The sequence below is a fragment of the Typha latifolia genome, chromosome 9 (genome assembly GCF_019914945.1).
Source record: "Typha latifolia isolate L0001 chromosome 9, TyphaL0001v2, whole genome shotgun sequence".
Taxonomy (NCBI): domain Eukaryota; kingdom Viridiplantae; phylum Streptophyta; class Magnoliopsida; order Poales; family Typhaceae; genus Typha; species Typha latifolia.
The window spans coordinates 5,054,723-5,070,058 of NC_133094.1; the positions used below are offsets into that span (position 1 = coordinate 5,054,723).

Sequence of the window (15,336 nt, forward strand, 5' to 3'; positions counted from 1 at the left end):
TAGTCTAACAAACATATGATATATGTGCTCAAATTTTTTGTCTACTTGTTCTCTCCTCCAAAGATTTTACTTCAATGTGAACTCATGATATCCTAATAGGGATTTTTAAATATCATAATTACTATTACATTCTACATTTAATTAAATTTGAAAAAATATCACTTAAAGTTAGATCAAAAGGTACCTAATATTTCACGATATTATAGTATAAGAAAAGAATATTTTTACGCTAAAGTATTTTTAGCTATTAAAATTTAAATAAAATGAAAAATATAATTTATTAGCGCTAATATTTTTCACCACAAGTAAGTTTTTAGATAGAAAATTTTGTGAGATGTAAATAAACTCTTTGACATTCTTATTAGAAGTTGACTAATAACATCTTTCTCTTCCGATTGGATGCACTTCAAAATACCAATCCAAATCCACCATTGGATGGTGGACCATCCTCTTACCTTCATTCTAGAAGTAGCCATGAGAAAGAGAAGAAGACAATTTCTGACTTGGAAAACCCCATTGAAATATTTGTGAATCCTCTCATCCTCATTTCATCCATCACTTTGCTGTGAGCCTAAACATATATATGTCAACTACCCTTTTCTTTTGTCCCCCACTCACCAATTTCTCATCTTCTTTTTCTTCTCCTTTTCTTTTTCTTTATATTTCTCTTTTCTAAGAAGTAGATATATACATCTCTCAAACTATATAAATGTATTATTAAGTCCTCTTCGTTGATATTTTATTTAGTAACTTTTGATAGAACTATATCTTTAAAATATTTGACTAACTTAATAGATGGATAATTATTGCCCAAATAAATACTTTGGCGATTATTCATATGCTACCGAGGAGATTGACCGGTTCTCATAATTTGGAAAGGAGGAGTTGATTTGCAAATATTTTTAAACAAGTGGTTTTCATTATTGGGCCAAGAACTGGAGAGAGAGAGAGAGAGAAAAAAAAGGGGGGAGGGATGATGTTGCCAAAATGAGAACGGTTGCTACTGGAAGAGAGGAAGAGAAAGAGGAGGGTGGTGGGAGAGGAAGAAGAAGAGTACACCACGTATTAGTCTCCTTTTACCAAACCCCATGGTATCTATTCCCGTGACCCAGGTGGCAAATCTCCCACTTCCAAGCTCGACTCCATGAGAGAGAAAGGCAGAGCTCGTCGCACCCAAGAGAACCTTCCCCGCCTCGGGGCAGAGTCTTAGAAGGAAGAAGGCGAAGAGACCCACATGAAGATAAGGAAATCGAACGCCAAGGACATGAATCAAGCAGGAGGAGTAGAAGACCAAGGTGGGGAAATGGAAACCAAAGAGGAGTTAGAAGAAGAAAAAGGAGCGGAGGCGAAGAGAGAAGGGAAAACTATAGCGGTCGCCGTCAAGATGGATTCCCAAAGCCGAGAGCTCCTCACTTGGGTCCTCGTTAAATTGGCCGTTCCCGGTGACCTCGTCATCGCTCTCCATGTCCTCTCTTCTTCTTCTGCTTCTTCTTCCTCCTCCTCCTCCTCGGCACAGGACTTCGCTTCCATGCTCGCGGTCTATGAGGGCTTCTGCAACCTCAAGCAGGTAGGCTTGTCCATCCCCAATTTCCATTCTTTTGCCTGTTTCTCGCACTGTTCCCACCGACTTCTTCCTACGCGCTTCTCAAAATCCAATCTTTCGAGCGATTCTCGCAGTTTCTCATCGAAATCTAACTACCCATTTCACAGATCGATCTGAAGCTTAAGATTTGCAAAGGTTCGTCGTCCATCCGTAAGGCGTTGGTTGGCGAGGTGAGGTCCTTTAAGGCGTCCAAGCTAATTCTCGGTGCTCCCAAGAACAACCGGGGTGTCGGGTGAGTGCATTTGCTCTTCTTATTGTGTTGTTCTGGTTTCTTCCTTGCCCCAGTTGCGTAGTCTTTGCTGATGCTTCAGAGTTTCTATTAGGTATTCGTCTGTCTCTATTGCGAAGTATTGTGCGAAGAAACTGCCCTGCGAGTGCGCGGTGCTTGCGGTGAGCAACGGCAAAATTATTTTCCAGAGAGAAGAAAACGGTTCGTTGGCTTTTCACTGATTTGTTATCGCTGAGTCTTATGAATTTGATATGCTCAATTGCTGAACTTTGATTCTTGTATCAGATAAAAGAAAAGTCCGCGGGCGCGGCCTTTCGTCAAGTTTCATCTCTAGAGCTAGCGGGAGGTCGACTAAGGATTTGGCTAAGTTTCCCGGTTGTTGGGATAATGATCTATACTGTGAGTTGCCGGTTAAAGGTCAGCAGGGTAATGATTCGAGATCTTCCGAGTATCTGCAAGATGGTGATGAGTTGAATTCTGGTGGCATTTGTACTAGTCAGCCTACAAAATTCATCTCTGAAACACAGCAGAAGGATCTGCCTTGCGGCAAAGATGGTGATTTGTACTGCTTGTTTCCAATTAAAGATCAAGGGAGAGACGATGCTAAGCTTTCAAATGAGTTGAAATCTCTTGATTCTTTCACTTGCAGTAGCTCTGCCACCAGTCGATCTGCAAGCTTCACCTCTGAAGTCCACCGACAAGAGAGCAACAACTTGACTGAACTCCCGATCAATGGAGATGGTGATTTGTATTGTTTGTTGCCGTTTAGAGGTCATCTTAGGAGTGGCAATGATATTAAGCCTTCAACTGAATCAAATGTTGGAGTGAGTTGTTGTAGCAGTGTCACTGATGATGTTTCATCAGTGACAAATGCTTCTCCCAGAAAGATCTGTTCTGTATGCACCCTTGTCCCGGATCCCTCTTGCTCAAATGAATTTATGGAAGATGAGCCACCTAACCTGGTTCTGGTGCAGAGATCAGAGGCTTCCTCAAGTTTATCCATCGCTTCTCCTAAGGAGTTGCCAGAAGGTAGATCTGGTCGGACCCTCCTTCGGAAGACAATCTTAACCCACAAAAGGAGTGCTTCCTTTGACTTGCCCAAGGTCTCCGTGCTTAAGTGGGCAATGAGGCTCCCGAGCCGCTACTCAGCTATCCATCCTGATAGCAAGTCCATAAAATCAGATGCAGACACCAAACTTGATTATGATTCAGATAGCGGGGTAATTCTGGCTGAAACTGATTCGCCTCCATGTCTTGCTTTCCCAAATGAAGATGGAAGGGATCGAAAGGAACTGGAGGTTCTTCAAGAGAAGTATTCATCAGTTTGCAGATTGTTCAGCTATGAAGAACTCAGTCTTGCTACATCAGACTTCTCTGACGGTCACTTTCCTTTACCCAGACATTCCACACGTTCATGCTATATTGGATGAAATTCTAATTTGAATTAATTTGTAATGCAGAGAAGTTAATCGGGAAAGGTGGAAGTAGTCGGGTTTACAAGGCCTGCTTTCTAGATGGCAACATCTTTGCTGTGAAAATATTGAAGACCTCTGGTGATGCACTGAAAGAGTTTGTATCAGAGATTGAGATTTTAACCGCCTTGTGTCACAAGAACATCATCTCCCTGCTGGGTTTTTGCTTTGAGAACAACAGTCTCATGTTGGTATATAACTACCTTCCGAGGGGCAGCTTAGAAGAAATTATTCATGGTAGGCATCAGAGATATAAGTGCAAATTCTTGCTAACTTTTTCCCCTTTTCTCTCAAATCTTATTTATTTATTTTTATTAGGTGAGCAAGAGAACAGGTACGTTCTTAGTTGGGCTGAGAGATATAAAGTGGCGATTGGTGTAGCTGAGGGTCTTCATTATTTGCATATTGGTGGAACCGTTCAACCTGTGATCCATAGAGATGTTAAGTCTTCAAATATCCTCCTCTCTGAGGATTTTGAGCCACAGGTTAGATTTACCGCTTGTTTCTAAAATAAGCTTTTGGGTCAGTGTGTCACAAATTTCTGGTTGGAATATTTCAGCTGTCCGATTTTGGGCTGGCAAAGTGGGTGTCATCTTCAGCATCAGACGTTACTTGCACTGATGTTGCAGGGACTTTCGGGTTTGTATCATCATGGAATTGTAGAGTTAATTCATTGCGACTGTTATAGACTTATGACATCTAAATTTACATCTCTATTATAGGTATTTGGCGCCTGAATATTTTATGTATGGGAAAGTCAATGAGAAGATTGATGTATATGCATTTGGTGTCGTGCTTCTTGAGCTTATTTCAGGAAGAAAGCCCATAAGGACAGGGTGTCCTAAGGGACAGGAGAGCCTGGTCATGTGGGTAAGTCATCATCTTCTAAAGTATATGTCACTCTCTAAGCACAAATCATGACTTAAACTAAAACCAATTGAAAGGTTTAACTTCCATCATTGATATACAAGATGGATGGACTCTGCTTAGTTCAGTTATTACCAAGTGAATTATTGAAGATATGTAGGACCTTCTGATCCATCATTGTGGCTATTCTCCTTTTTCTAATCTGTTGCCAGGCAAAGCCAATATTGCAAGGTCAAGAAATTAAACGGTTGGTGGATCCATGCTTGGGCAATGAATATAATAGTGAACAGATGGAAAGGCTGACCCTGGCTGCTTCGATATGCATAAGGATGGCCTATCAGTCACGTCCGGGAATGGATGTTGTAAGATCCCGTCTTCTCAAATGAATCACATGTTATATTTGCCCTCTGAATTAAATATGACATGTGGTAGGTAGAACAAAGCTAAGACAGTATTTAATTGTTTTCTTGGATTTGGAAAGGCCATTTAAACCATTGATCATCATATCCACGAACACAAACAGAGGAAATGGTGAAGCCATATATAGTTGGGGCTAATACTTCTGTCTATTCTTAATAAAGCCCCGCAGGAACCACATATTTGTTTTTGTAAATGAATTGGTTTCCATTATTCAGACTACCTAAATTTAGACAGTAAACAACCAGAGGAATTCCATGGTTAGAAGATATCTTAATGACTATCTTATTTCCTTTTGACTGCAGGTTTTGAAGCTTTTGCAAGGGGATGAAGATGTTGTTAAGTGGGCAAGATTAGAAGTTAGTGCTTCTGAAGGTTTTGATGGTTTAGATGGTGAAGTAATGATACCAGATGCAAACATCCGATCACATCTTAACCTCGCGCTGCTTGACATAGAGGATGATTCACTCTCAATTAGCAGCACAGAGCAAACTATCGATTCTTTATCTGTGTGCACTTCCATGGAGGACTATGCGAAGGAGAGATGGAGTCGGTCGTCAAGCTTTGACTAATTAATTTGTTGTAAATGTTGTGACTAAGTTGTTTTTCTATAAGGTGTGTCTTGTAAGTGTTCTTCATTTTATCATCTGGTTGATTAGATGCATGGCAGACTAGGGTAAATCAAAATTATCATCCTCTTTGCCTGCTTAAGCTGGCCCCTTTCTCCTATGTATAAGATTTTTTGGAAGGAAATTCTTTCCTTTGTTCAGTATGATCAATTGGTTATGACTTAATTCTTCTGTGCATTTTACATTACTACTTGTATTCCTTTCAATCATAGCAGCATTATGTTTATGAAAATTTATATTTAGCATGCTCTTTTGTGTTTACTAATTTTCGCACTATTTTTAATCGATCCACTTCGTCCATTTTATTATTGTTACTAAAGCATTGACATCTGATATAATAGAATAGAATCATAAAGACTTTCTTATCGCCATTTATATATTTATAGTTAGTTAGTTAGTTAGTTAGTTAGTTAGTTAATTTTACATCAAAATAATCTCGCTTCCATACTCTAAACATTCCAAGTAATAAGTCCAAAAGCATGATATCCAAGTTGCACAATAAAACAAAGTAACGATAGTGATATTTAAGGTTCGCAATCTATTCTTTAATAAATGATTAATATAAGAGAAATCTCTATCTTTGAGTGCAGTAGTTGTATTATATATTACATATACATTTTTGGACTGAGAAACTTGCACGGAAGAAAGGAAGTAGATCTGTGAGGGTGACCCAGACAAGTTGAATCTAATGACTTCCTTGAGGTGTCTCTTTCTTTCTTGGTTACTGTGGATGTTATATTTCTTATGGAAGAAGACAAAATAATGAAACTTAATATTTTATGTATAGATATAGATAGATAGGTATATATATATATATATATATATATATATATATAGAGAGAGAGAGAGAGAGAGAGAGAGAGAGAGAGAGAGAGAGAGAGAGAGAGAGAGAGAGAGAGAGAGAGGCAAATTGCACAAGAAAAGAGAATTCAATCCACAATTCAATATTAGCTCCACCTTTTAAGATAAATACTAGTACAGCTATTCTAAATTTTTATATTAACATAAGAAAGCTTATAGCTGTATAAGATTAAAAGTATCTAGCTGTATGTTAATATATTACATAATAATTACACTTATATAAAGTTGAAATGATAATTTGATAGATAATAAAATCACACTTTATAATGAATGAATGAATGAATGAATGAAGAGAAGAGAGAAGAGAATATTAGATGGAAGAGACGTGGGTGGGGAAAGAAATTAGTATTACTATATTAATATAAATTAAAATAATTATTTATTTGCTATACTAGTACAGGAAGACGTAGACAAGAATAAGCATATTTTTATTCTTTAGTCTAGTTAGCATTAACTACATATCGTAGTGACGGCTTTATGATTCTACACCAATCCAAAGGTACGTACGATCTTATTACTTTGACATTAATGTTTTGGATCTCAACTGCAAAATTCTAAATTCTACTGGAGTAATTGTATGATGTCAAATTTTACCTTATTATCCATTGAGTACGGTGAAAACTGGAATGCCCTGCTCCAATGTATACTAGAATAGCTGTACTAGTATGAAAATTCTGAATGCTAATGCGAAAGTACAAAGATTGTAGAAAGCTTTCAAAAAGGAAAAAAAAAAAAGAAGACGAAAGAATATGAATTTAATAATTTTTTCTGAACAAATATTCACATATCCACATATTTGAAACTGTTTATTGAAATGGGAAAATAAGGATTGGATAGTTTATACTTTTGTAATTCATGTGAGTTCCCTAATCTGTTTTTCTTTTCTCTTGTTTGTTCTTATCTATATATGTTTTCCAGGGCATTGTATGCATCTCCTTTTGTAAATATGAGCTCTTGTGTGTATTTTTTTTATGTAAATCATATATATTTTATTATAGAAAAATATGAATGCACTCAATTTTAAGTATTTAATTTACTAAAAATCCAATAGATAATTTTGATGCAAATAGCCCATGTTTTTTTTATATACTTGAGAATTGAGTTAGCATCACTGTGTTGCAGTATGAATATGAGTATGATATGTAATTTGTATTTAATTTGGAGAAGAGGAGAGTGGATATGATCGTGCAACTCTCAATTTATGCACCATCCATTTACATCACTTTTATTACTCCAAACAATGAGACTAGCAACATTCCAAGTATTATTCAGACCTAAAATTACATGAAAAGGGAAAGAAATATATATAAAAAAAACATTGCATGTTGTAACTTGTACAGATGAATTCAGAAGATTTGCAAGTTTCAGAGAACAATATTTAAACATAAAAAGTTGTTTCATTAGCAGCAAGCCAAATCTTTTCATGGAATATTCATCTAATAAAGGCCTAACCTAGAAGGTACAAATTTTTAGTTACATATGGCTGTTTGGAGGTTTGACAACTTAGTCTTTCTATTGATGAATTTAGATACTAAATACAAAGTACTTTGCCTCCGCTAGACAAACATTATCTTGAGTATTGGCAGCTATATGCTGGACCGTAATCTTTGGCTGTTTGATTAGACTTCAAAAGCGAATGCAGACATACATTAATATTATGTCTTGGTTTTTAACAATGAGGAAGCTGTTGGGGGTAATAACCTAATTCTAAAAGTCACAGAAAATTTGATTTAAAGTAAATAAATTAATTAAAATTAACTTACATATTACAGAATGTAAAATAGTGTTGGACATTATCTCCTTAAAACCATTTCGCTCTCTATCAATTGCTTTTAGAATAGTGGACGTCGATTTTCCAAAATACAACGACTATCTTGCACTCGAAAAGAAGCAGTTATTCGAGTGCTTTATTGAACTTAAAAAAAATTAAATTTAGACTTGACCCGCATGCGCTGACCAAGCTGAGCCGGGCGGCGCACGAGTGTGAGTTAAATCATATAGTATCATTTACCTACAAAATAAATACCCCTTTTAGAGCCTAAAGCCCACAAAAAGTTTGTCACTTAATACCATACTAACATTTCTTAAAATTCTAATATAGTACAAAACTTACTCCTCTTTATTTTCTATTGCCATAATACCCACTTTAGAGCCAATTTTTATTCACTTTTCTTTATGAATTTGATTAAGTGAATATATAACAATAAATTACTCTTTGAGCTGAATTAATTCCACCATTAAACCATCACTAATAATGTGTGGATCTCACTTAAAACATAACTCAAAGTTAATAAAAATTTATATATAATACATAAATTTTTTAACAAAAATCACAACTTGATCACAATGTTTTCGTGCAAAATAATCAGCAGGGGAGTTATCCATTTATATATGCAAATGCACATGTATGTAGATTATTCAAAGTCATTGTCCTAGATATACCACTACAAGAGTAACACCACAAAATTCTGCGGATCTAGTAACAGGAAGATCTGATGAGTAATAAGATACAAAGACCTTTTACTAGATTATAGGCAATAATTCGATAAAGGCGGTACACAATCCAAGCTTTAAAACCATCAGAGAAGGATGAATTCCTTGGATATCAATTTCGCATGTCTGCTGCTACTAAGCTCATTTGCACCTCAGGAAGTGAATAATTAGAAAAGAAAAAAAAAGAAAGGAAAAAGCTATGAATGATATAAAGAATCGGTTATCCTTGACATGAAGGTTTGCTAAAAGCTGTGTAGTTGCACAGAAGAGTTCGTTTATTTACAATATAGTTTCTCAGTTAGTTTGCCCTTTGTTAACCATCCTGTTTGACATTGTTACTTACAAAACAAGATCTCAAGTATCACTCATGCTAGCAGAGAAACAAGATCTCAAGTATCACTCATGCTAGCAGAGAAACAAGATCTCAAGTATCACTCATGCTAGCAGAGAAACAAAATCTCGAATTCCCAGCTTCCATAACTACCAAAAAGATCATCATCTTCACTGCAGCTTGACAAGAATACATGTACGGCTATGGATTCTCAGTGAACGCCTGGTTGATTTCATCAATGTGGTCGCAAAGGATCTTCCACTTCATGTCGAAACAAATTAAGTTGAAAGAGGAGAAAACATATATATCAAGCTACTAGAAAGAATATTTATTACAACATGATACTTCTCTTCAACTAAGGTGAGAAGATAGAAGAAAATAAATGCACCTTATTTCGTGTTACAAGCCTACAACTGTGTCCTAAGAGTGTAGGTAATCAATCATCTATAATGGTTGGGCAACAAACGATGATATTTATGTGTTCAAAAGATGAAAAATGTCAATGAGAACATGTTAAAGAGACACACCTGATCCTTAGGGAGTGAGATACCTGGAAGAAAAATGAAATTTTATAATTTGTGAGTGCATATTTAGTATCATAATAAAAAATGTATGCAAAGACTATAAACCAAGTCTTCTGCACAACATAACACCTGATAAATTGAGCTCCAACAACAACTTATATGCTGCAGATAATAAAGTGTTTCAACAAAAATTCTAAGCATATTAAGTAGTGAGTGTTCACAATAACTATAGGCTGATGTGCAGCACGAATTGAAGCTGGCAAAATAGAAACATAACATATTTGAGTGCACAACAGGGAAGTATTTTGTGACCATTATCTAGTGATTGCAGCAACCTGGCTTCTTTCGAGTCATCTTTTATCATATTTATTTCTCATCAGGTTGAATGGTGGGACTACGAGAATATCGCAAAACAGTATGAGAATGCATGACCATGCCCATCATGCCATCATCCTCTTCTTTAAGATTATTTCTTGTACTTAATTTTCTCCAATTTATTCTAAATTGAAACATTACTCCAAATTTCAGAGTAAAATGCATAAACTTTCACGAGCATCTCCAAATTCTAGATCATATAAGGATGCTGAGCTACAGAGGAAGTTTTTTCATGATCAACAGACGTAGTTTTTACATTTGACTCAGTGAATCATTCTTGCGAATGTCAATCCTTGTAATTTACTATATGTGCAATGTAATTTCAGTGCCTATTCTTGAAATGTCGACCATTTACTCATCAAAGGAATGCAAACATGACAAGGTGATATATGATCCTAGCCTCCTGGGAAAAGAACAAAGAATAGGGACAGATATATAGAGAATATAAAAGAAAAAATAAATAAATTAGTTTTGACCAAGGTTTCAAGTATTAGAATCCGGATAGGCCATCCAAAAAATGATATGTATCGACAATATTAATTGTCCGTATAAGCCTTAAAATAATTTTTAAAATATAGAAAAATTCTAAATTTTTAGAAAAAATAATAATATGATATAATTATAAATTATTCATAAACTCGTGTCCGTATCGTGTCGTGTCTGTGTCCCGTGTCCACGCTTCATTGCTTCTCCGACATAGTTCTGACCTCCATCAACTTCCAGCAAAATCTTTTGACGCAGATCCAACTTCGTTGACCTTCGACGCTCTCTCTTTCTCTCTCACTCTCCTCTCTCTTTCTCTCTTTCTCTCTCTCAATTTCAGGTCAGGATGATGGATCGAGTATCAGCCGATACCAGTTATGGAACTAGTTTTGGCCCTAGATCATGATCGGCTATGGCTTCCATGGTTTTGACCTCCTATGAAAGGGCGTGCAAAACAGTAAAAGAGAACAAATGGATATAAAATGGTGAAGGAGAAGTTGGATTTTTCTTATTCATGATAATATTAATAATAAATCTAGAGTTGTATCAACAACCGAGGCGTACATAGTGATTTATATGGAAATTGGCTGGGGATAAGCAACAGCAAGTGACATGTACCATAATACACCCTAATTCATGCAACTCAACTAATTGACTTATACCCTTGTTTATGAATCTGTATAATGACCACCAAGGGCTGAAGATTGCATTCATGGAGTTCTCACCGAGAAGGAAAGGAAGAATAAAGTAAATAATCAAGTAGATATACATTAACACTACCAACAAATCATCTCACTTTCTATGCTTACACAGTGGTTCTGCATTCGACTGGATAAATTGCATCCTGGATTTTATTAAGCATGTCAATCACTCATGATCCATTTAACAAATGACTCCATTTCATGATTCCCATTCCATGATATTCTTATTAATGACCCTTCTTATCACATAAGATTCTAATTCGAACCAGAAATTTAATATTGTTGTTGAGTCACGTAATATTTGGTCCCCCCCTACTAAAAGTTTGTATCAGCAGATTTGGCAACTTAGTCTTAAGACATCATTAAGAATGCAATATAAATAAGTATTAGTTGTGAGATTTGGACAAATTGAATTCAATCCAAAATCGACCTCTAATCATCCGATTTCATTTCTTACACTGAAATCTTCCAAATCCACTGAAATCAATTGAAGTGGTTCCAAATAGAGGATTTAGAGGAAGTAGAATACAAAGCAATGGAAGTTTCCAAACAGGTTGCTATTTTAACTTTATTTGGGAACCAATATGCCAAGGCGGATCATATTCTTACTACGATAAAGCTCTACACAATTGGTATCATCAATTATCAAACAAGAAGGAAACAAATGACCTTTCCTTCCCGCAAGCTGCTCTCCGCCCTTCTCGTAGAACTCTCGGATGTCCACCATGGTCACACCCTTCCATTTCTTTAACACCACCCTCCGAGTACTCGATATCTGCGACCGAACCACGAAATTAGACGGAATCAAATCGCATTTGGACGACAAGCTCTCGAATCCGACCCAGGAAGAAGGAGATCGGGGGCCTTACCTCGCAGATCAGGATGTCTTTGGAAGCGCCTATGCTGGGGCTCAACTTAGCCGCCTTCTTTGGCAGCGGAGATCCACCGCCGTCGGAGGAGTCGCCGCTCGAGAGCTCGGGTTCGTTGCTTCGCTTCCTTCCCTTCTTCACCATTGCTCTCTCCTTTGTCTCCTCTTCTTCTCTTCGATTTATACTACTTGTAGTACTAGAGGTTAGAGCTCAAAACAAGTCCCGAACTGGGAATCGATTCCCGTTTCGCCTTTCCAGAGATTCATTCCCCTACACATTGTTAGCTGCTCAGATTCGGAACTCCTTTCCGTACGTTTCCCGTTTCCGAATCGAATAGAGTGTTTTCCCGCCTACTGCGAGGCCAGAACCGTACCTTGAGAGGTTAGCCAGCTGTAGCGGCGTCTGGTTGAGTCGGATTCATCTCGACTAATACGATTCAAGTAATAAATTGGTTGCATTTAATAGACACAAACACAATCCAATTATTATATAGATAACACGACACTACCGTCTATCTCGTTTAATAAATGGGTCGTGTTAACACGATACTTTAACATGACCCGCCTAATCTATTTAATAAACGGGTCGGGTTAACACGATACATTAACATGACCCGCTCGTTTAGTAAACGGGTCGTATTAACCCGACACGTTAATATGACCGATCTAACCCATTTAATAAGTTCTATAATAATTCAATAGCTATTAATTTATCATACTAACAAAATAACTTATTTCTAACTCAAAACTCATACAACATCAAAATTATAATTCTAATTCACCGTATAAAAAGTCTATACAACAAAATTTGGAGTTTAGAACAAAGCTCCAACTCTCAAGCCTAAATCTATACAATAAATTGCATGGAACAAAATTTAGAACAAATCCATAATACAAGTTTTAGTTCCTATGCTCAAATGTAACAATGACACCATCCATGATAATTAGAACAAAGTTTAAAAGTTTACGGTCTATTATAAATTACAAATAGTTTAAATTAAGTAAATACTAAGATTAAGCCCTCAATTTATTATCCAAAGATTATGACCCTCTCAAAAAAAATAAAAATAAAGAGAATGGAAATAACTAAGATATCATGAGATAGGAAAAACATTAATAGGACTACGGTATAAGAAAAACAATGCAATAATTTGATAATAATAGTAACATGGTACAAGAAAAATATTGCAGTAAATAAGTAATAATAGTACTATGGTATAAGAAAAATATTGCAATAATAAAACAACAATAGTACTATGGTATAAGAAAAAACAGTAATTAAAAATTTGCTACAAGCACATCGAGCAGTCAAGTTAATGAGAAGGCAAACAAATTGAAATAGGCTGCTAACATAGCATCAATGATAATACCTATAAATAAATAAAAAAAGCACAACCTAGGCTACTAACGGAGCTGGACGTTTGGAGTGTCATATTTGCATCAAACTTAAAAGATGGCATAGATCTCGAGAGAAAGTCCTATCTATAACTGAAATACAAGCTTACCATAATTAAACAGATAATTAAATAGATAATTAAACAGATATGTTAAGAAAAAGATCTGGGGCTTGGCATGTGGTGGCGGTGATGATGATGAGGGATCGACAAGCAATGGCGGCAGCGACGACAAGGGATCGACAGACAGTGATGGTGAAAGTGAGGATAGATGGTAAGGAGATTTGACGGCAGCGAGAGATTAAATGAAGGCATTGCGGCAAGCGAAGACAGACACAGAGGCACCGTGGCAGGCAGAGAGGGGGACGAAGGCACTACGACAGGCAGAGAGGGGGACGAAAGCATCGCGACAGGCTCCAGAAGGTCATTGATCGCGGTCGGAGAGATTAGAAGGACCTTCTTTCGTCTTCTTTTGGAAGGATGAGGGGGCTAGATAGATTGAGATTTGATAGTGTGGGTTAGGTCTAGAAACTTAGGGTTTTTAGTTACCTTATATATATATATAAAGGGTTGGTGGGTTGGCGGGTTGACTTGACTAGACTTGACTCATATATTTAAATGGGTCAAACGGGTCAAAACAAGTCAGTAGTATAAACCCCAACACAACCGGATTATTAAACGGTTAGGCGGGTTGACCCGTTTATGACCTCGAACTTAATAAATTCAAACTAGATTAAAAGCCAAGTTATCGGATCGAATCAAATTTTGCCATCCCTAGCTAGCTGTTATTAAAGTCCCTGAAGTTTTAGCTATTTTTAGCCATTAAAAAAATTACACTATTTCTTCTTTTGGCCATGGTTTTTCGAAATAAAAGTAAGATTTTTAGCCATTAAAATGTATATATATTTAATGTTTTGATCTTATTTTTATCATATGAACTCTAATCATATTATCTTAGATACATTAAAAAGAATTTTCAATTATCTATTATCTATAACTTTATAAGTATTTTCATACTAAACATTATCATAGGGTAAATATTCATTAAAAGATGATGACATATAATAATAATAAAAAAGTACATTTAGTATTTTTGTCATATCTTTCTTAAATGTACTCGGATCAATATTATTTTAGGTGTGTTAAAAATTTTATTTTATTTCTCTACAACTTCATCTTTCATGAATGGGTAAAAATTTGTTGAAATATGACAGCTTAAAAAAATTATTTAATTCGTTGCTAATTTAGCCCCAAGGTCGAATTTAAACATGCTTAAGATAAAATTATAATGGATTAGATAAAAATTTTAATATATATAAAATAGTACCAGTTGGAGTTCATATGAAATAAATAGGAGTAAAATTGTCAATAAAAATTTGATTACATTATTTAATAAGGGATTATATCAATTATCAATGGATTATGTTATTCTTCATATTATGTTTTTAAGTTATCATCTTTCAACAAACGTTTATCCATCTAAATATCAAATTTGAAAATCTTCATAAGAGATAAAGTTGTAGAAAATTGAATAAGCCTTTCAACACATCAAAAATAATATCAATTTTTTTGATAATGGTTCGTAGACATCTAATATTTCATTGCAAGCAATCTAAAATCTAAATATGCTAGTGAATTAGTCCAGACTCTAATTTCACAGATTGAGAAGATAGACCGGTAAACCTATGAGCCGCCTCATTGTTGTTGCGACTCGTGAAACAAACCCTAGTCCTAGGTAAATAGAAATCCACCTTTTACATTCAAGATTCAAGCACCATTGGGGATTTAGACCAATCTATGTTGTCCACATACCCATTCACAATATTAGCGACACTTAGGCAATCGCTGAAGATCTAATTATCTTCCTGCTCAAAGACGCTTTCCATTGACTTCAGATCTCTAGAAGAGCAAGAACTTCTCTAGCTAGAGGGCTCAGACAGTAATCAACATATATGCTTCTGGCGATATAGAACGAGTTCGACTACTTGTAGAGGATAATCCCAAGTCTGCTAGAGCTATCCCTCTTCCACGAGGAGTCAACCTAGCAAGTCAAGTTGCTTACTCATGGAAGCTATTGGCCATGCAAGCG

The 15,336-nt window shown here is 36.0% G+C and overlaps 2 protein-coding genes across 2 annotated transcripts; one reads left to right on the forward strand and one right to left on the reverse strand.

Moving 5' to 3' along the window:
- The first annotated feature begins 843 nt into the window (after nt 1–843).
- On the forward strand, nt 844–5,382 carry LOC140795552 (uncharacterized). The gene is made up of 10 exons (XM_073148197.1): nt 844–1,567; nt 1,711–1,835; nt 1,927–2,033; nt 2,118–3,212; nt 3,293–3,541; nt 3,623–3,789; nt 3,864–3,943; nt 4,027–4,174; nt 4,384–4,533; nt 4,894–5,382. Exons 1-10 carry the CDS (start codon nt 1,235–1,237, stop codon nt 5,158–5,160), a joined length of 2,721 nt encoding a protein of 906 aa, XP_073004298.1. The 5' UTR covers nt 844–1,234; the 3' UTR covers nt 5,161–5,382.
- A 3,427-nt stretch (nt 5,383–8,809) lies between these two features.
- On the reverse strand, nt 8,810–12,011 carry LOC140795436 (RNA polymerase II transcriptional coactivator KIWI-like). Its single transcript, XM_073147986.1, has 4 exons — nt 11,855–12,011; nt 11,655–11,760; nt 9,430–9,452; nt 8,810–9,163 (listed from the first exon to the last, which is right to left on the reverse strand). The coding sequence occupies exons 1-4, from the start codon at nt 11,996–11,998 to the stop codon at nt 9,104–9,106; spliced, it is 333 nt and encodes a 110-aa protein (XP_073004087.1). The 5' UTR covers nt 11,999–12,011; the 3' UTR covers nt 8,810–9,103.
- Nucleotides 12,012–15,336: the final 3,325 nt, after the last annotated feature.

Bases quoted from the DNA above. Each gene is read 5' to 3' on its own strand.
- LOC140795552 (XM_073148197.1), top strand. From the start codon at position 1,235: ATGAAGATAAGGAAATCGAACGCCAAGGACATGAATCAAGCAGGAGGA. The intron at 1,568-1,710 runs GTAGGCTTGTCC...CCCATTTCACAG, and splicing joins GCTTCTGCAACCTCAAGCAG to ATCGATCTGAAGCTTAAGAT. The intron at 4,534-4,893 runs GTAAGATCCCGT...TTTTGACTGCAG, and splicing joins CACGTCCGGGAATGGATGTT to GTTTTGAAGCTTTTGCAAGG.
- LOC140795436 (XM_073147986.1), bottom strand. From the start codon at position 11,998: ATGGTGAAGAAGGGAAGGAAGCGAAGCAACGAACCCGAGCTCTCGAGC. The intron at 9,453-11,654 runs GTCATTTGTTTC...TTTTTCTTCCAG, and splicing joins GCAGCTTGCGGGAAGGAAAG to GTATCTCACTCCCTAAGGAT. The intron at 9,164-9,429 runs GTGTGTCTCTTT...TTCGACATGAAG, and splicing joins TCTCACTCCCTAAGGATCAG to TGGAAGATCCTTTGCGACCA.